The following is a 21,528-nucleotide window of genomic DNA, read 5'->3' on the forward strand; positions in this document are numbered from 1 at the left end:
AAACAAGCACTTTTATTGGGCAAAAACTGACGATGCAAACAAGCCCTGAGTGGTTACATCGCAGCCTGTTTAGCAGCTGCCGGCTGCAGCCTTCTTGCTCATTACTGGACAAATTTCAAAAATTATAGTTCCCATGAATCCCTTTGACACAAAAACATGGGAAAATAGGGTCCAGGTTGAAAAATTCCAAAATGACCCTTTAATGCCACTGAAAGCAGTTTATTTTAACTTGATCACTTCTGCTATGATATCTGAAATAATAACATTCTTCTCAAGAATGCCTTTTACTTACGTGTTGTTTAGTACTCACCTGCTCTCATCCAGCAACATGCACTACATGAGACACATCTCAACAGCATGGGTCAGAGCACAGGGACACACACACACAGACGAGGATGAAAATACACTCTACCGGACTGTATCTGCACAATATGAATGTTCCAGCTGTGATCCTCAGGTTGAGTGTATGAACTTTGACACGAGGGTGTATTTCAACTGCTCTACTGCATACTGTTTACTTCCTGCTTGAAGGTAAATGATTTTTTATTTATTTATTCAATTTAATTTCCCCTTCAAGTTAAACATCAACAGCAGTGTTAATAGAGGAAACTTTGCCAACAGCCCATAAGGTCTGTGGAGGTAATGAAATGTATCTGACATTGACATATTTGGCTCCGATCCTACACAGATTACCTTTAATGATCATGTTGCGTGCAGTGTAGCGAGTTTATAACAGCTCGTCGAGCCGCAGGTGCTTCGCAAATGCTCTGTGGAGCTGTGTGTGTGTGGGTGGGTGAGCTTTTTAAAGCCTTTAAAATCTGGAATTTATTTATGAGAATCAACAGTGACAGGTTTAACACTGTGTGTGACCTGTGAATTCTGCTGGTACATTGCTGCACTGATCACCTGTGTGGAACCAAATTTGACAACAACATGCTGAAGAACATCAAACATTTATGATATTTTTCTGATGTTTAAATCAGATACCATAAAGCTAAGAGCGAATCTAATTTAATATCCCTAAACAGAAACACCACAACAATGAGGTCTGCCTTATCCAGAACAAGGATAATGTCTCTGGAAAGAAACAACAAAAACTAAATTTTGTTTACCTTAAAAAAAATAAACTAGACTAAAATAGTATAAAATAATAGCACAGGTTACTCTTGCCACTATTATCTCTGCACATACTGTATCAACTTAAAGGAATACTTCACCATCCAAATGGTCATTTGTAAATGAATTATTCACCTCATGTTATGATTAATTCTGGATTTTTTTTTCTCATATCTCCATGCTGAACAAAGAATTCAAAAAACGCAGATAATTAAAGTAATAGCAGGCTGCATTTAACAACATCATAACTATGTTAAAAAATCTATTTACAATTCCTTTACAGATGTTTCATATAATCCAAGTTTAATTTATCAAGTCGTATGACAGCCCTTTCCAACGGAAAACTGAACTAAAAGTGAAACTTCTCTATGCTCTTTTCAAAGCCAGAGTCATTGACATAAACAGTAATTTTACAGTGTTTTACAGGGTTAGTTCAGATTCAACCAAAGTAACACAAAAACAAAAAACAACTTACCAATCAAGGCAGTGGTAGACCAGGAGCTCCCTTGTTCAGCGAGGTAAATTTAATGTTTTTTGGATGGATGAATGAGACTTGGAATATACTCCATGAGTTGTGTAAGAATTTTTAAACAGGTGTTTTTTTATGTAGTTTTGCTGTTGTGAAATGCAGACTTCTATGACTCTAATTCATCAAACATTTTCTCAGTTTTTGGTTTCTTCGTTCACAATCAAGGAATCGAAGAAAATTAAAGTTTTCTTTCCAAATTCAACTCAACACACAGTGTGTAACTTACAAAAATGGCCATTATGAGGGTGAAGTATTCCTTTAAATGCTGTGATTCTTTTGAAATAATTCTTATCAAAGACAGTCTCACACTCCAACGACATTAAAACATTGAAGGTAACCCGATTTATAACCCTAATAATCTGCTCTTGCCCTAAATATTCAATTTCATGACTAGAGAGTGAGTGTTTTATGAATGAGTGTGTGTTGCACTGCATTGTGTCTGTGTGTGCCCCATGTTCAACTGACCTGGGCTGGAGGTGCCTGGAGTGGCAGGGGCGGCCCCTCGGCCTCGACTCACCAACAGAGCCTCCTGGTTTTCGGCCAGAGCCTGCTTGGCCAAGTACCGCTCCCTCTTGATCTTCAGCTCCAGGGACTCAGGGACATCAGGTACAATCCAGTCGATGGCTCGCAGGACAAAGAACACCACATGCTGCAGGAGGGAAGACAACAAGGCATTTAAGCTCCTCATCAGATTCAAGAAAACTGACTTGTTTGTCACAAAATCTGAGGAAAATCTCAAGTGCACAAACAGGTACAAATCACAAGTTAAGATGTGGAACATTTTAAGCTTCAGGGTGACCTTGACCTTGAAATTAGTATTTTCACAAAAGGAATCTCCACTTGGTCCACTTAGTACATTTCCTCCTGAGCTTCCAGCTACTTCTTGCCTCCATTAGTGAATGGACTTCTCCAAAATTTCCATTATCCTTACAGACTACCATAAAAGCTGAAAACCCTGCTACATCCATAAACGTTACTCCTGCATCTCTTCTCACTTTGATCTGACAAATTTGCTCAGTGAACACAACAGATTTGCACAATAAAAACATTGACAATATTCTATATTTTTATTACTGTCAAAAAAATCCAATAAAATGACTAAAAATAGCAAGTGTCACCACAGGCCCATATTTCTTATTCCTGTGTGCTACAACTGTTGTCCAAAAACTATTGCAAACACATTCATGAGCTGCACTGAGTGATCGTTTTTCTCCATTACTATGAAAACCACTACTGCAGTTTATTTTGAGTCAATCCCACATCCACCGTTTTGTTGCCAAAAAAACATTGGAGAATTTAGAGCTGCAAAGTGTATTAATCCATAGTTGAAAATAGTCCCCAACAAATGCACCATTACCTTCAGTTTGAGTACTGTTGCATAAAAACTACAGTGCCCAGCTGTTTAAGTAAAGATCTGAGCATTAAAAAATGTTTTTGCCAATATTTGTGGCCAGTTTTTAAAGACATGCTACACAGGATTTTCCTAAAATACAATGTATAGACTCATTTATAAGTAATCCCTCTTAAACATTACTCCTGATCAAAAAGAAGTGCGTGGCGGTGTATTTTCTTGCAGAAACTTTGCCCTCTGCATTGTATTTTCTTATTTTGTTCTTATTCTCAATGCTCAGGACAGTTATGGGCGTATACCGCCAAAGTAGCAACCAGGTGCCAGACTGTAGGCAGCAGGCTGCCAAGAGACACAGCACTGCAAAAATGCAAACATAGCAAGGCAAAATGCCTAAGAAGAGTTTAATCTGGGGTCGACTTTTGCTTTCATTTTTGGCAGCAAGCATGTTGACAAACAGTAACCGACATCCAGCATAGTGTACCTTTACTGCAGGAAGAAATGAGCTGATCCACAAGAATGAAAAGGGAGGTCGAAAAAGTACCTTATTTGTCTTTGTTTTGGATTTGTTGACGATAAGGAAAATACTCCACACATTTAAAATCTGGTTGTGTGGAAGTTTTAAAGATTTATGAACTGACATTTACTTAACTGTTGCACTAAATGCCAGAAATGTACATATAAACAATAATAAGGAGCAGAAGAAGGGAGTGCTGAACAAACAGGAGAGATGCACACAGCTATTCAATAATCTGGATTAGTGTTGGAAAAAAATAGAGGGAGGCGGGAATAAAGTGGATACTACTTAAAAATTATAAACTTTAAAATACAGATGGGGCCTGAGGTAAATGCTGAGAAAAATAATGGAATGGTTGAGAAGATGGAAAAGATGGAACAAGTGAAGAAGTATCAAAAAAACAGGAGAGCAGGTAAAATGACACGTCAGCTACATAATAACATAAATTACTGATATGGGTGAGCATTACATAAGAAGGAAACACTAAAACATTCAGTAAGGGAGAGCTAAATTGCAGTACTTAAAGCACCTGAGAACAGAGGAACAACTGGGAGTGTGAGAGAGATGTGGGTGCAAGATGAAAAATAAATAAAATTTGGCAGGCGGAAGGAAAAAAAATGAGCAAACAGAGAGACGAAGCAGCTCCCTTCATACCTCAAAAGCAATGATAAAACCAAGTCTGACAGCGAGAAGCTCCCAGTAGAACAGTGAGTAGTTTCCATTGTTGTCTCTGTAGGCTTTATATCTAAAATAAAACACAGAGTTACTGCAGAGCAAGCAGTGTCATTGTTGATGTACATGATCTGAAGCAGCAGCATGCTAAACATCTGTAATGCCCCCCTCTGTTGGTCAAGTCTGAGATCTGAAGTCAGCAGGATTAAAACTGAAACTTGAACATTTTGAAACTTTTTGAAACAAACTTGACATAAAAACACAAATTTGACATAAAAACATAGAAATCATCCTTAAGATTACACACATTCAGAAAAACATCATGCATGATACCTGCACATGGGGTACTCGGTGTAGTTCAGTGGGGCATAAGCCAAGGTGAAGTTGACGTAGCCATTGAGATCATTATCGAACTTGTACTGGTAGAGCAGGCGAGGTAAAAAATCTGATGTGAACGCGATTAGGAAAGCCTGTAGGTGACAAAGAGGAGAGTGACAAAAGATAATGTTGCAGAAAAAAGAGATAAACAGTTTTGGTGGTGCTGGTGTCAATTTTAGTGGACTCACGTTGGCAATGACGGACAGGTGCGACAGGGCTTCCAGTATATTAAACCACACTCCGATATTCTGGGCGCGCTCAGCCACCGGCCGGCGGTACTCGCACGCAAACTTGTGGGCGTCCAGACGGATTTCCACCCAGTTGTTGAGGAGGGCGAAGAGCGGAGCGAGGGGGAACGCTGCCACAAAGATGGTGATGAACCCAAACTGGAGCACTGCAGAACAATGAGTCAATTTTCATTAGTGCAATGAGACACAGCAGACAATTCAAACATCTCACCTTATTCTTTTTTTACATAAGTTCATCATACTGATTATTTTAGACATGTGAATCACAGCTATTTAATATATAGTAGAGGATACTTGCCCATCTCCAGGTACTCTTCAAACAGGCCTTCACACTCTACCAGCTGGTAGTCTTCCTCCCAGCGCCGAGGCTCATGGGATGCCTTGTCCCCCAGCACCTTGGCCAAAGTTCTCTTCTGGCGCCAGGCCTTCACTTTACTGACAGAGCAGAGAGAAAGAGCTTATGAGTATGAACTAAACATGACAATTGTCATGAAAAGAACATGACATGATATACCAATGATTGATGGAACTTTTATATTGAGCACAGGGAGGTATAAGGTCATGATCATCTACAAAAAAAAGCTGCTGGTAGAAATTCTGATTTATTAATTTTTTTAAATACTGCCTTTCACTTTTGTTTACATAGTTTTATTATATTTAGTATTATATGTATTTATTATTTTTGTCTCAACTACTGTCCTTCTTAAACCATGAATACAAAATATGATTTATACATATTATATTACATGAATAACTGTTGGCCCAATTTCGTTGTCAGCTTGTGTTTTACATTTCTTTCAGGCTGGATTCATTTGGAGCTGTTCAGTCAGAGTAACACGTCCCGGAGGCTCAAATCTTCAAAAGCAGTTGCTGTCTATAGTGGCTTTGTAACAAGCATCTTGGTAATTCATTCTCGCTCTGCTGTAACACACAGGCCTCATAATGCTCTGTATGTGTGAAAATCTGCACAATATGGTCACTTTTATCCAATCACACAAACAGCACACAAACAATCTCTGATGTTAAGGTGTTTAGGCATGACCCATTCCTCACTGGATGCCGGGCAGGTTTCAATAGCTCCTCCTCAGTGGCAGAAAGCTGGAACAGGTGTGCTGATCCAGGATGCCGCCACCTGTGGGACGCCCTGCTTATGTCAGTGTTAGATGAAAGGTGGAATCTACACTTCTGGAGAAAGATTGTTGATATCTGAACTCAGCACCCACCAAAATATACCCCTTTCTGCATGTGCCAGATTCACTCTCTGTCTCGCTCCCACGAGGGATGGGGATCGTTCATTTTTATTGATATTGATACCATTATGGAGACTCCTTAATGATCCGAGTCTTTATCAATACTTTTGTTTTATTTGGCGGAAAGACGATGCAACGATTAAATTAAATGTCATTTTACGTAATCTGACCCATGGGACTCAACAGCAGTATTGATAAGCTAAAAGGTTAATGATTGTTAGCTTTCGAAAAAAGCGGAACTGGGTCCTCAATAGAACCAGGTTTCAATCCCCATCCTGAGTTCCCACTGCCTCTCTCTTTATACATCCATGGCCTTTTCCCTGTCCTTTGCACGAGCACTTATGTCCCCATGTGCTGATTGGCTGGTTAAACCAGATATTTTCTTTTTTTTCAGCTAGTGGACTCTGTGGAGATATTTACCACACTTGAAAAAAAGTGTATTAGATTAGAATGGCTGATTTTAGCTTTAAGCCTTGCCTGTGGCTCATCAACAGGACAAACATTGTGAGGTGAGTCCTTCGGAGGATTCAAACCATAAATTGGGATGCAGCAGTATAGATAATAGAAACCACAAACCAATCTAACAAGCAGAACAATCCTGGCTGCCAACTTGCACATTGAACTATAGTCAATCAAACAGCAGCTGCACATAAGACTTCACTAACGGGGGTATCAGCGATCTATGTTAAATTAATATATGGCCTTGATTTTACCCTGCCAACCGTATATAAAACAAGTGGTGCACAAAATAGCAGTTGCCATGAATGAATAGCCATAACACCTTGCAAGTAGGTCAAGAAAAAAGAAGCAGTTTCCATTGTGCAGTCAATCTCTGATGAAAACATATCAGGAGTTGTGATCAATTTTACAGGTGAGTAGCTGAAGTACTGAGGAAGGTCCGTACAAGCTGAGGGTAACACAGGAATAACAGGAACACCGCATTTCAGTGCCACTAGCTAGTATTTTTTCTCTTTAAAGGCTACCTGGCATCCTGCTATATTCATAAGACCTGCAGTCAGGGCCGGATCAGTACCCCCAGGGGCACCGTTAAGGAGGCCACATTTACACCCAGGCAACTCGAGCCACCACCAGACACGCTGACTACACACACACACACACACACACACACACACACACACGCACACACGCACACACACACACACACACACACACACACACAGTGTGCTAGTGCTGCAGAGGTAGAGCAATGAGCTTTACTGCACCAAAGAAGCGATCAGAATGCAGCTGTCTGATGCAACACCTCAAAAAAAATCAAAATGTCATGCTAGTAAAAAACAACAAGAAAACAAAAAACACTGGTACCCGTATTATGCTTATTTTTATTTAGTCTGTTCTATTCAATTCTATTTAGCTGCTCTGATTTTGTCTTTTCGAATTCAGTTTATGAAGTCAGTCTTTGCAATTTCATTTAACAAATTTCAATTCTCTAAATTGTAAAAGTACTCCTGTGGTTGAGAAAACCTTTTTTCAAAGTAGCTTTAAAGCTTCATGTGGCAAAGTAAGGCAAGTTTGAAAAAAATTCTGATATCTTTCAAGGTATTGAAAAAAATCAGGAAAAACTTAAGATGGCGGTAAACATACGGGATAATAAACTCCTGGATGTTGTTGATGAGTTGCTTTCCCACCATGATGATGAAGAGTTGCTCAGCCAGTTCAATGAGGCAACCCCCAGGACCACACTGCAACAGAAACACAGGGATATGACACAATGTTGCACTTCTTTTCCATACTTGGATAAAAATACGATAGCATTGATTTGGAATTTCTTCCTCCTTTTGAAATGTATTGGTAAATTGTAGACTCACATCTTCATTTCTCATCCCAAACAAGGTCCCATAGTTGGTGGGGTACCCTACAAACCTACCCATACAGAGGAGTCAGACAGTTAAAATCTTATTTGGCACAAATTTCTCATTTATTTTTGTGTGTCTGTTGACACCACCTTGTGTCTCACCTTCCTTTGAAGAAAGCCACATAGAAGGGGGATGAGTAGAAGTTGACAAACTGGAAGATGAACACCTTGAAGATGAAGGCATTGTCATACTGGGTTTGTGTTCTGTGCATCTCTGCAACAGAGAAAACAGGGTCATGATGTTAAAGACATTACAATAAAACTAAAGTAATATTTTTACTGTTCACTTTTGTTTTCCTGACAAGCGGTTTGCTTAAAACCCATCTATTCATGTTGCCACGCTCAGAGACATCACAAAACTTTTGGTGAATATTGTTATCTTAACTGATAGAAACAATAGACAAAACAATGTAAAAGGATCTAAGACATAAACTGGAATTATACTCTAAAGCAGCAATAGAATGAAATGGACACAACAGCTGTGAGTTGTGTAAAACATATCAAACAGCCATTAATTGACCTGAAAATATGACTCTTTCATTTACTTATTTTATCAACAGAGATGTCAACCAAACCTATAATCACATGAACTGTAAAGTAGGGCTGCACAATATGATGAAAATATACAATATGTGATGACATTGAAACTGCAATAAAAATGTTAACTGAGATAAACAGATGTTAAAGTGTACTCAGTTCTGACTTTCTGCTACTTTCAGTGTACTGCCACAATATATTGAATTTAAAAAAAAGGAAATTATCTTTTACATTCCTCATTAAAAAAAATGTAACAATGAACAAGTGGAAAAGGCAACAATAAAACAGTGATGGTTAAATTTTAAAGTGCGTTTTTTCTACTGATAATCTTATAAAATAAAAAATGTGCAATATTGCAGTCTTTTACAATGTCTTTATTGCGCAAGCTGACATTAAGATGACAATAAAAACAAATATATTGTGCAACCCTACCACAAATGTGATTTCCTTTTTGTCTTTTTCTTTTTTTGAATTGTCAGCGTGACAGTATAAACAGGTGACAAATTAGGTGATATCTTACAATCTCTAGTCAGGCCTGATGTATGCTGGGAGTCTGCTTGTAAGAGCTTGACATTTGACCTTTTTTAGGAGTCCTAAATCTGCCTAAGTGTCATGGCCTCAGGCAATGGTGGTCCATGTTACGTGGTGTGAGCATAATGATGAAGAATATGCCTAAAAAGACGGATAGCATGTCATTTTTTCGGTAACAGTGTGTTGTATGCTGTTTTGTTAGCAGCAGACAGCCACCACCACCAACGTCCTGCTGTGACTATAAAAGATAACCACTGACTCTCTCACTCCAGAGAGAGAAGAGGACATTCTGATTTTGTAACTCGGTTATCTCTCTCTATAATATTCTGAATATTGTGGTTTCCTTAAACCCATCACTGATTTTAGTATGTTTATTTCCTAAGTGTTTGTAGGCAAATTTCCACCACAGTTCCTCACAGGATGAATTCTTCTAAGTTTGGGGATCCTTCGACTTTTCATCTAGTGCCATCATTAAGTCAAAAATGTTCAATTTGTAATATAATTACTACCAAATACATAAAAAAAAATTAAAGACATTTCCATTTTCAATTTTAAGTGGTAATTTGCATGTTAGACATGTTAGCATTACTGCCTCTCTAGTTAAAATGAAACTAATGTAACAGTGACACGTAGTTATGTGCCGCATGATGACTAACTGGATTTTTGAAATTAGCCAAAAAAAGCATAAACTCAATAGTTTGTGGCAGTGTTGTCCCGATTGGAATTTCCAACTCCGATATAATACTTTGAAAAAGTAACAATATTCGATACCATTTTTGATACCGTTGTGGTATTTTTTAAATTAAAAGATAAATATCACAAGTCTAAAACATGATAACTATTACTTTTCTGTTCTTGGTTAGTAGCAGAGAACAACAGAATGACTAGAAAATATTAACAATAAGAGAGAGTGAGAAAGCACAGCTGGTACTGGTGTATTGGTACAGTGGAAAATAGTACTGAAACCATTTCAGATATTCAGAATCAATGTATTGATAAATCAACATTTTTGATAACACAAATTTGTAACGAATAATTGAGCTGAAGAGTGTCTTTTAGAGACGAAGGCTTAAGATAGATCCCTATTTCTGGAGCTAAAATTTGGGACTGTTATTCTAAGGATTTTTTTCATTAACTAACAAGCATGGTTTTTTTATGTACATCATTATTTTTGTATCTTTTGTTCAGTGGACAATCATAATGCTGCAAGATGTTGCAGCTACTGCACAAAACACTGAAAGATGTCAAACTGTCTCAACAATTTCTATAATGTCTCTTTGTTACCCACGCTGGAAGACTATTTTTACTCCAGATGATGGGAATGAATTCAAGACACCACCTGCTCTTTGTGGAGTCTCATCTTTTAGTTAGTGGAGATCCAGTGAGAGGCCTGATATCAATATACAGCATTGAGGTTTGAGGTGTTGGAGAGCGGTATTGATTCTTACCCCATTTAGTGAGCTGCTCAGCTAATGCAGTGTAGACCCGACCCATCAGCAGGATAAGGCCCAGATTCACAATACTGCTGGAGATGTTGGCTATCGTCCCAGCCTGAGGAGGAGATCACACAAGTATATGAAAGTAAAGTATGCACCCACACATACACAGAGATCTCTGGAACTGATGCACAACTGCAGCATATGTATGTAAAAGTCATTAAACCATTAAATCAAGTGTAAAATATTCAAAACAGAGCACATTCAGTCAATACATTCTCTGCAGACATGCAGCTCTGATATACCTCTGTACGCAGCACAGGGCTCCCCGTATGGAACATCATCACGCTGATGATACCGCGGCACATGACCACCGTCACCAGGAAGATCATCACTACACAAAGCTGAGAAGAGGACACACAGATAAACATTACAGAAGTAATGCAAATACATATTCTACAATACTTATTCTAAACTTTTGAATATCTTGTTGACGTAGCTCTTTGTGAGGTTTAAGAGGTACACTTTCTTATTATCCTCCCTTATTTTTTGAAGCTATTTTCAAGCTCAATTTCTTTTCACATTTTAGTTATTTCTTGCAATTTTTGGGACGATGTCATCAAAAGATCAAACCATGTTTTCAAAGATCAAACTAATTTTCTCAGGTTTTAAAGGATCAAATAGTATGTGAAAAGTGTCTCAATGCAGCACAAGAAAACTGATGTTAATCCAGGTATCAAATAGTTAATCAGCCCATCATTTTTGAGAAAAAAAAAACCCTCAATAAAAAGAGTGAAATTACCCTGTGTAGTTTCCCAGAGCCCACGGTGACATCTTTAGATGGTACTGTATATTCTGTGACCAACAGTCCAAAACTCAGTTTATTATCATATGTCACAAACAAAAGCATCAAAGTCTTTAAGAAGCATGAAACCAGCAAATGTTTGGCTTTTTTGCTTGAAAAATGCCTTCAACGGTTGTTCAGTGATCAAAATTAGCTGCAAATTAATCACCTCATAGTTGAAGCTCTATATTAAAGCAATGAAGCACAGCCATCATCATCCTCATCACTACCAAGTGTTGGCTGATTCATTTTCCAGCAGTAAAAAAATAAAGACACTCAGCTGTCTAGTAAGTGGTCATCGATACTATTCTATGCAGTCTCCCTTTACAGACTGTGTTGGTGCCATGGTGGCATTTTCAATTTTCTGTCTCCATCATCCCTGTCAGAAAAGGGTGGGGGGAAACTGATCCTCAGATCACAGATCAGGAACAAGTTAATGCTGAGACCAAGCATACGGAGCACAAGGTGTGCACAGCCAAGATTACCAGATCAAATCCTGCCCTGTGGGCAAATGACCTTGATTCATTATTAGAGGAAGGTTCAGTTACCACTGCGGGATTCAGTGGAACAGCACACAGGTGTGAACCCCACCTCTCTTTCTCTTCAGCATCACAAGAGTAAAAGCTCAAAAGACATGGAGACTCTTCACTGAAACTAAGCATGATGAAACTATTGCGAGAAAAGAGAAGAAAATTCGTTGTTCATATTTGATATACTTGATACTTGTTATTTCTACAGAAAACAAGTAGCGTGGTAAATCTGCCCTGTATTTATTAAATTAGAAGTCTACGGCATTTACTGCTAATCTTAGACATGCAAACCGATATATTATAGAAGGAAATGATGTTTTCAATTCTGTTTCCCCAAAGACTTCATTTAAAAACAATGCTGCAATTAAAAGGACACCACCTTTTAAACTCACCATCATGATGATGACCATGGAGCCAGTGAACATGCGAGACAACCTGGTCTTCTCTGGAAAGTAGGGCTCTTTTACCCCAGTCACTGGGTTTGGCTCCATAGTTGGGGCCGTGGCTGCAAACTCTGGACGAGGACGCTCCTGAGGGAACACAGTGATGACATTAGCATCAATGGAAACACTCTTTGCTGCAGACTTCAGGTGTAGGGACCCAACTGTAAAGTAGCTTCACCAGAGGTGTTGCACATAACTCTCCCTACATAACAGTAAAAAAGGGTTTTACAAGTTTTTCTTGGTGGTTTACTCCTGTTTTCTTGGGATGAGACAATGATGCTGTCCTCTCTGGATCAAGATCTTTAACTGATAAATAACCAAGAATTATTTAATTTTAATAGCTGGTTTCTTGTTTACCAGCGCAGCATTTCAAGCCTTTATGGTACTGGTTTAGCACCCAGAAAGCTCATAAACCAATTGCATGCGTTATAAATCCTGTAAAATGACGCTACTCAGCTAATCAAATCTGTGCATTCTGATAAGCTTTGCAACTGTAGTCAGTGAATGAGAAACACACACGGGAGAGATGAGACAAGAGACAAAAGTTGAAGAAATAAGTGAGCTCGTTTACATGCACAGTTAAGTCGAGCTATGGTTATAGCTCAATTAGGCTATTTAATTGGATTACAGTCCTTGTCACAGTATTCAAGAGAATCGATTTAGTGACAGAAGCATGTCTGACTCCGCCACGGCAGGTAGTAATATGCCCCCTTTCAGCTAGTTGCTATTGGACCTTCTTCCGGTTGACCTATTACGTCATATACCAAACAAGTTAGCAAGTGGCAAACAGTTGCATGTTGAATGGTGAAAACACAGATAACTTTTCAAGCCAGTAAACTTCATGTGTATTTTCCTCCCTTCTTCTTCATCTTAGTTTGTTTTTCAATGCTTTCTATCACTAATTTATGCTGTTTGACTTCCAGGTCAAAGCCTGGCGCAGGGAATATGGAGCATGTGTAGAACACCTTGGCTAGATCAGGTCAGGTTGAGGCGTATACATGAAAGAATAAATCAACCCCATCCACATTATCTAGGTGTGTTAGTATGACTTCAAGAAATTCGATGTAGTGCGATTCCATTTGGACAAACATGTTTAAATGTATTTTAAAAGTCCAGTGTGACTGATGCAATAATTCAACTTTTTCTGACATCATGTAAATGTACTGACTGAATGACAGAAAAGAAATTTCACACTTGCTGCTCTAAAGAGAGAGAAGTAGACATCAAAAATAGGGCTTTTAATCGCAAATGAGTGTCTCTATCAGTAGACGATTCAAGGGAGCATGCTTCCCCCTTGTTATCCTGCTGCCACCCCTCTTCATCCCCTGGTAACAGAGAGAGTGCTGGGGCAGAAAGGCTTTTTAGTTGAATATGTTACTCTAGTCTGGCTGACTTATTTTATCTGACTGACGTTTGTTAAAATCCATCTCAGACCGTGGTTTTAAAATATCAGTAGCCTAACTGCGCTGTGTATTGATAAATCCATAGTGCTGTCCATGGTGCTGAAGTAACAGACGGATATGTAGTTTAAGTCCCACCCTTCTGTCAGGTTTTATCTTGGATCTATAATATTCTCTGAACTGTCTGCTGGTATGAGCCACTTAACTTAAACTCAGAAACAGGTTGCTGGGTATTGTAAAGATTTGCAGTGATATGTGCAGGATCAGAACGCTGAAGAAAGCCCAGTCAGTCCTGGTTGATTCCAGTCACAACTTATTCAGTGAGTTCAGATTGCGTCCATCTGGCCGCAGATATAAAAGGCCAGCTTGTAGGACAAATAGGGAAACTTATATGTCGCAAAATAATCTTACATCACCATTTCATGCGATATCTTTTATTGTTGCCTTTTAAACTAACTTATTTTTCTTGTATTAATTGTATATTTTTATTTGTTTATGTCTGTATGATGCTGCTGACTGCACAACAAATTGCCCCTCAGCGAAAATAAAGAATCCTGAATATAGCTGTTAAAAATGAACAAACCAATGCTCATACTGAAAGGAAACAAGAAAGGATTGTGAGACCTCTTCTTCATGGAAGTCCATGCAGTCCCAGTGATGGGCGAGTGTGGCCATCTTTCGCTTCCAGTACTCCAGGAAGGTTACAGCCCAGAAGGACATGAACACGCTGAAGAGGACTGTACCCGGGTGGTCAAATAAATAGCCCAACTGCAAAACAGAAAGTACAATACCTGTAAATCAGTTTGTATTATGATTAGAAGCTGGGTGAGAGAACTGTTTTTCATCACCTTGGCCATGGTGCAGATTTCAGACATGTTCCAGGCCTTGCATGTATTACAGAGAGGACACATCAGATACGTGGCTCCGCTGGTACAGATTTCCTCGCTGTTGACAGACACACACATTAGTTTCCAAAGAGGAAAACACTTTTCAAAGCTTTCAAACCAGGACTGCCTTTCAGATTTTGATGTATGAGGTGGCCAAGCACACTTAACAGAAACTATACTCGTAGTTATCAATCTCTTACTAGATTGAGTGAATTAACTGTAATGCACTTTGCACACAAACCCAGGGTCTATTGATTGAGAAAATAGAACAGAAGGAAGGTGTTGAAATCGGTCTCCCAGCTTGCTGCCAGGGAGAGCTACTGCACCTCGGTGAGTTACTGACACCATGACTACACAAATAAAGCCTGCACTCACTGAAAGACACATTTCTTCCTTATTTATGTAATGGGAAGATTATTCTGCACTAATTGTCCATTATAACATAAGATTGCTGCAGAGGGCTTTCCATCCATCCTCCGCTAATCAATGACTTTAATCTGCAGCGTGAACTAATGAACCTCGTGAATCTGAGACCTCCGGCTGTTTCCTTTCCTGAGATATTGACTCGTCTCTCATTCTCTCTAACCTCGCTTACTTTATAGCGAGAGGAATGGATGGCAGGATGCCATAGAAAGAAAATAGTAAACACAAAACAATCGGTGAGGCAATATTGTATTATTAGGGTACAAAACACTCCCAGGTACACTTACTCTGTAAGAGAAGTCATTCCACAATGCTGTGTAGGTAGAGTAGAGCCCACTGCAGTGATACATAAGAAATTGGGCACAGACATACCCCATGTGGATTGAATAATTATTGGGTTTGTTTTTATGCAGAACAGACTGTGCTTTGATGCTTTGCTATATTTGTATCTCAAACAGTGCTTGCTTTACATAATCTGGGAGGAAGAGTATTAGGAAAGTTTCTAATTTCTGGCTGATTCCAGCATCCTTTAAAGTAGCTCCAAGGAGTTTTAACTGATTATGAAACAGTCTCAGTTTCATACTGATGCCTCTGTGTCATCCACATAAGCAAATGAGACAATCTGGAGAAGATATTGGCTATGGCTATTTTTATATAGTTATTCTAAATAACCGTCCCAGGGACCAAATCCCTGCAAAATCAAACAAAACTATACACAGTTTGTGATCCAGAAGAGCCTATGACATAGGACAAATCTTTGGATACTTTATATCTTCTCTCGTTTGAACTTGCCTGTAGCTGCTAAGTCAGCAGCAGTTGTAGCATAGCTAGTTGCATTCGCCTCACCCTCTGCACTTTTTCGAGTGGTTTCTAAGGTGGTGCTATTTCAGATTCTCTTGCTGAAGTTACAAAATAAGCCTCTGTGGCTCACACGGATGTCATAAACTTATAATATAAGTATAATAAAAAGTATAAAAAATAAAACAGCTAATTGGCCAATATGTTTCATTAGTATGTAAATATTAGCTAACTAGTTTACCTCACCATTATAGATGGGTGCTTCAGTGATTTACCGTCCGCCAGCTCACATGATTGCACATGGATTCATGGGTAACAGCCAATCATTAATGTGTACTGTTAAAAGTTTATGTTGTTGTTTTTTAAATGAATAGGCCGATATATATTTGTCATTAATATGTTAGATTTATTTTAAAGTTTGTTTTCAGACATTTTTTCAATGAACAATATTAATAATAATACTTTTTAGAAAACAATAATTTGGCAGACCCATGCAGTAACTCTGAAGAACCCCCCAGCGTCTGAGACCCCCTGTTTAAAATGCTGGGCTTAGGAAGTCAAATTTCAAATTGTAAGAATAGGATAGGGTTATTTATTTTTTTACGTTGCATAGTATCACTTTAATAAAGCACATGAATGCACAGTCAATTCAGCAGAATCATGACTACTAATATTAAGACACAGTGGTGCTGAAATGTCAGTCTGTTTGCACTGCTGTAATTGATTAGTTTGTTCCAGTCCTTTCTTCTACCTTGGACAGTTCTAGTACTATAGTACTAGTTCTAGTACTAATAATATACAGTAGCATACAAAGCATTACACAATGACTGTAAAAATGGTTCCCCCCCAAGACTTGACCAACATAACTTTTTACATCAACTACACTTCTCATCGAATCCTCTAATTGTTTTTGTGTTACACATTTAAATGAGTTGTCTGTGTCGTGTGGACTCACGCAGGTGCGTTGGTACCCATGGACATGACTCCAGACACAAAGACCAGGGTTCCAACTATCGCTGCCGGCAGCAGCCAGGTTGTGTAGAAACCTGCAGAGACATAAAGCTCCATTAGGCTGCAGCTCTCGGCTGATGCAGGGATGTGCAATACCACTGCTGTTTGATGCTGGAATGTCCTTGAAGAAGAGGTTGAGCAAAGAGGTAGGTCTTCTGCTGAGGATGATATTGTTATTGTCTCAAGCTTTTCCTCAGATTTTCTGTTAACAATATGCAATGAGCTACACTCTTCTCTCCATTCAGACATAGTGGATTTTACCATTGGTGCCAAATATCTAAATTTTAAATGTCCCTTGTCTCTAGCCTAGACCATAAGAACATCTACCTGTTATGTGACCAAACGTCCATACTTAACTGACCCATCTCCATGACAAGTGAGAAAACATCTGCTTTTTTTTTTCGCCAAAGTGCTATTTTTGTTTTAGGTATAGAACCTCATGTGTCTGAATGAGAGTTTATATTTACCAAGCCAGGCAAAGTAGAGTGCAATCTTCTCTCCAAAGTACTCCCTGATGTGGTCCAGTGGTTGGTACTTGTACCATTTGCACCAGCGGGCCCAGTAGTGGTAAAGAATCTGCCTCTGGTTCAGCTCATCGGGACGAATCTCATACTTTGGAAGCTCAAAGGGGCCCTGTGGGGAAAAAAGACATGTTGATTAGTGAGGGACAACAGTAGAAGGTTTACATCCAATTAAAGAGCGGATAAATAATATCTGACCTCGTGAAGGGGGAAGGCTGCTGTATACACCCCTTCATTTACCAGTCTGTCCACACCGACCTCAGCTCTCTTCCTTTTGCCGTACACCGTCCCGGCAAGAATCTCATACACCTAAAATAATAATACGCAAACTCTCACTTTATGAGAGAATAATTTCACTGAGTACATGCACTACAGAGGAATTCACATGAAAGGACATTTTTTTAATGCCACTTGGGATAAAATTTAAGACCACTTTTACAATAACCTTAAAAGATAAACGTAATACTGCATTTATTGTAACATAAAGCATTACATTTTTTGTAGTAGTAAAAAAGTCAGATCTGGTTAGAATTGGGAAAAACCTAGCATTTATTAGTGATTTTCATTACTGATTTCGCGTGTCTCACTCTGCATGTGGGATTATTTTGCTGCTTTAATTCCCATCATGAAGAGTCTAAAAGGAATTCAGTCAAATATTAACAAAAATAAATAAGTGTTTCCAATTATTTTGTGGTTTTACAATGCAACATCAAAAGAAAACAATTCATAAGTGATAAGTAAATTCAATGCCTTTTTAAGGTTCCAGGGGGGACCCTGCTGATACTCACAATACGGTGTCTTTGTGTGTTCGTGAAGTAGGTGTCATGGTTGTCACAGCCAAGGAACCTAGAGAAGAGATATTCATTCAGCCAAAACACACTCTCTTATATTGTTGTCGAATGTTAACTAATCATATTTTTTGTGTAACGTTGTTATTTAGTACTCACCTGTTCATCTTTGACTTGCGAAAGGCACATGTGTAATAGTCCAGCGGCCTGTTTGGCACTGACTCCATCATTACATTAGGTATGCATAGTCTTTTCAGTACCCGAGCAGAGGTGTTTAAGTCCAGATTTGTCTGTGCCTGGAAGACAAACACAACTTCATTCTTGTATGAATTTTTTATCTTTCTGCTCTTTTTAAAGTTTCTATTCTTTCTTGGTGGCACCCGTGGTTACTGGTGGTTAACGTTACATACAAATCAATGATAAAGGTCTAAGAATGAAATATTTCAAGTGAAAACTTTGACCAGCTGGTTGCACGAGATAAAAGGTCAGAAGGTCACCAAAATCAATCAGATAACGCAGAAGAGGGCCTCTGTCTGTATACATTTCAAAGAATTCCACTTAACTCACTCTGGACCAACCACCTGACTGACAGACAGACCAACAGTGCCATCCAGAAAAATTTAAAGGATTAGAACTTTGCATTCGACTTATTTGATTATAAACAGCTGCACTAACCTGCAGTGGTGCTCTCTGACAGAGTTCCTCAGCGTAATACACCAACACATCCCAAGGAGCGCTAAGTTTCAGGAAATGGATTGTTTTCTTTTCATTCGCTGTTTCCTCCTAAAGAAAAGAGAGACAACAAAGAAATGTGAATAAATAGCTAAACATAAACAACGAGCAGATTAAGAATGTTTTGATAAAATAATCTTTAATATGATCTACCTTTTCCATGAGCAACCCAACACTCTCCAGATTCTGAACAAACTTCTCTCTCCACTGCGCCAGCTGTGCTTTCCTTCTTTCTGATCTGCTGTTCTCCTCGGTGGGCGCCGCTTCCCCCTCCTCACCGGTCACCTCCTTCTTCCCCTTCCCTCGCCGTTTTCTCCGCGAGCGAATCTCCCACACTAGTACAAAGTCTAAACCCAGATCAGCCATAAAAGAGACAAATGAAGGACTGGCTCGGTGATCCATCAGTGAGCTTGTGACAACTACTGCAATAAGAGGTGCTGATGCTGCGTACCAATTTTGGTTCTTCCATCTCTGAAGTAATTCCCTGGCTGTGGAGCTGGCTGGTTACTTCTTGTATTACACTGCATATAAATGGGATCATCACCATCCATATCTTCACCAGCAACTGCAGCTGAGAGCTAAAAGCATCCAAACAGATGAGTTATTATTAATATCTATCAATTAAAGACAAGTGAGATCTGCCAGAAAAAACGCTACATGTAAATCCTTTGACCTGTATATCAATCAGTCAATCATTTATTTACACATGGGGAGGGAGAGGGGATGACAAGCAGCAAATGGACCGAGGCTGGAATCAAACGAAGTCCAGCAAGGCTCTGTACACTGAGCTACTGGGCGCCCCATTAAGTCCTTTTTTGTGTCTTCTTATATAGTTGTCTGATGTTTCATAATGTGTTTCCATGATTCCAGATACTTTTGTTGATCTATGGTTTCTGGTTGTGGAATAATTTAATCTTTTAATACCTGAGGAAATTGTTTTGATTTCTTTCAAAAACATTGAAAGAGGGTGAAACAAGAAATAGTTAGTAAGTTAGTAGTTAGTAAAAAAAAAGTTAAAAGAAAATTATCTAAAAGTAAGAAAAAAAAGGTTAAACAAACAAAAAACAAGAAAATTATCTCAAGAAGGTGCTATTTTTTAATTTTTAATTATATAATTAAGAGAATAATAATAATTTCTGGACATTTTGCCTCATTTTTTGATATCTAATAATCCATCCTGCTAATTTTCAGATAATTTCCTTCTCACATTTTTACAAATTTTTGCAGTTTCCAGGACATTTCTTTTTAAGTTGTTCATTGTGTTTTTTCCTGTGTTTCTGAAAGAAATCAAGCCAATTTTCTCAGATTTAAGAGACTTAAACGCTCTTAAAAAGGGGTCTGAATGCAGGACACGAAAACTCGATCCAGGCGTTAAAACGTTTAGTTGTCCACACAACATGACCTCGACTGCCGTATGGTTGCTCTAGTGGACGTGGGCAGTTAATTTGCTCTTGATGAGGTTTAACCCATTAGACACTGTACCATTACTCAGCATCATAAATGTGTCCACTTTGCGATAATGAGTCCAGAAAGACGAGATGGAAAATGATCACCGAGCTTTTACAGTATGATTGAGAATCTTTGAGTGCAGTAAAGTCCCGTTTCACAACAAATTTTTGATTTCCCCACTGATAAACAGCATCCTGTGCCATTATTGTACTCCTGTGGGTATCTGACACTCTGCAGCAACTCAGAGAAGTCAGTGAGGTGTGACGGGATGAGTAGAGCAGCAGGGTTATGGCTGCTGTGTGAATGTGATTATCATATATGAAAGGGAAACATAATGCAGCATTGTAGATACAATAAAATAGTGCTTACATATCTTGGTGGGATGAAGCTCCCATTCTGCAGACTCCCATAGCTGTCTGTGGTTTGTGCTTCACCCTCGTAGTTCAGATCCAGGAGGACTTCTCTGTCTCCCTTCTGCAGCTCTGAGCCCTTCCTCAACATGATGAAGAGGATGGCAAAAGGTCCTGTGGCTGAACACAATATACTGAGCATCCACATGTAGAAGAAATTAGCGCTTATCAGTGAAGTAATGCACAGACGACAACTACAGACATGCTTAAAAGAAAGACATAAATGAGAAACTGATACTGTACCTTTGCTATGAAAATTAGGACACTGCTGCTGCTTAAGTCTGTGGATTTGCAGCAATCTGTGCTTCCCTTGTGCTCTTCTCTATCTCTGCATCCGTCAAGCTCCTCTGCTCGTCTGCTAGATCGCTGTGAAATACCGTAATGGACCGAGCATGCAGGCAGGCAGCAGCTGGTACTTCGCAGCAGAGGAAATGTGCACCAGGAGATACAGCACAGCACACATCCCCACTTCATAAATAATGTAACAGTCAGTCAGGGGCGGAGAATGGGAGAATAAAGTCAGAGCTTTCTCTAACATGCTGGGATATTAACACGTGTAGGGGCGATCTCCTCTTTGATGTCAATGGGGATTCCCTGACTTATACAAGCTGTTTTGTATGTTCCATTTAATTGACTTAGAAATGTACACACAATTAACATAAATTATTAACAGGGCTAGAGCAGAGGCTCCACCCCTCTTAGCTGTATTTCCTGACGTACGTCATCACACGCACGAGGTTGCGCACGTCTACAAATGCCGTTGGCCAATATTCAAAGATGCTCTAATTTGACAACCTTGAGCATCAGCTCTATAGGTGACATATTTTTTTTCTTCGACGCATCTCCTCCCTGTCAGT

The 21,528-nt window shown here is 39.0% G+C and overlaps 1 protein-coding gene across 1 annotated transcript; it reads right to left on the minus strand.

Moving 5' to 3' along the window:
• Positions 1–1,834: 1,834 nt before the first annotated feature.
• ano11 (anoctamin 11) lies at positions 1,835–21,109 on the minus strand. Its single transcript, XM_042490977.1, has 23 exons — positions 20,915–21,109; positions 20,631–20,805; positions 19,264–19,390; positions 18,966–19,159; positions 18,756–18,863; positions 18,240–18,376; positions 18,081–18,138; positions 17,491–17,601; positions 17,239–17,404; positions 16,716–16,806; positions 14,501–14,597; positions 14,277–14,420; positions 12,202–12,339; positions 10,741–10,839; positions 10,448–10,550; positions 8,034–8,145; positions 7,885–7,939; positions 7,661–7,758; positions 5,107–5,243; positions 4,749–4,954; positions 4,516–4,652; positions 4,165–4,255; positions 1,835–2,294 (listed from the first exon to the last, which is right to left on the minus strand). Exons 2-23 carry the CDS (start codon positions 20,760–20,762, stop codon positions 2,052–2,054), a joined length of 2,784 nt encoding a protein of 927 aa, XP_042346911.1. The 5' UTR covers positions 20,763–20,805; positions 20,915–21,109; the 3' UTR covers positions 1,835–2,051.
• Between the last annotated feature and the right edge of the window lie 419 nt (positions 21,110–21,528).

This window comes from Plectropomus leopardus, chromosome 8, assembly GCF_008729295.1.
Source record: "Plectropomus leopardus isolate mb chromosome 8, YSFRI_Pleo_2.0, whole genome shotgun sequence".
Classification (NCBI taxonomy): domain Eukaryota; kingdom Metazoa; phylum Chordata; class Actinopteri; order Perciformes; family Serranidae; genus Plectropomus; species Plectropomus leopardus.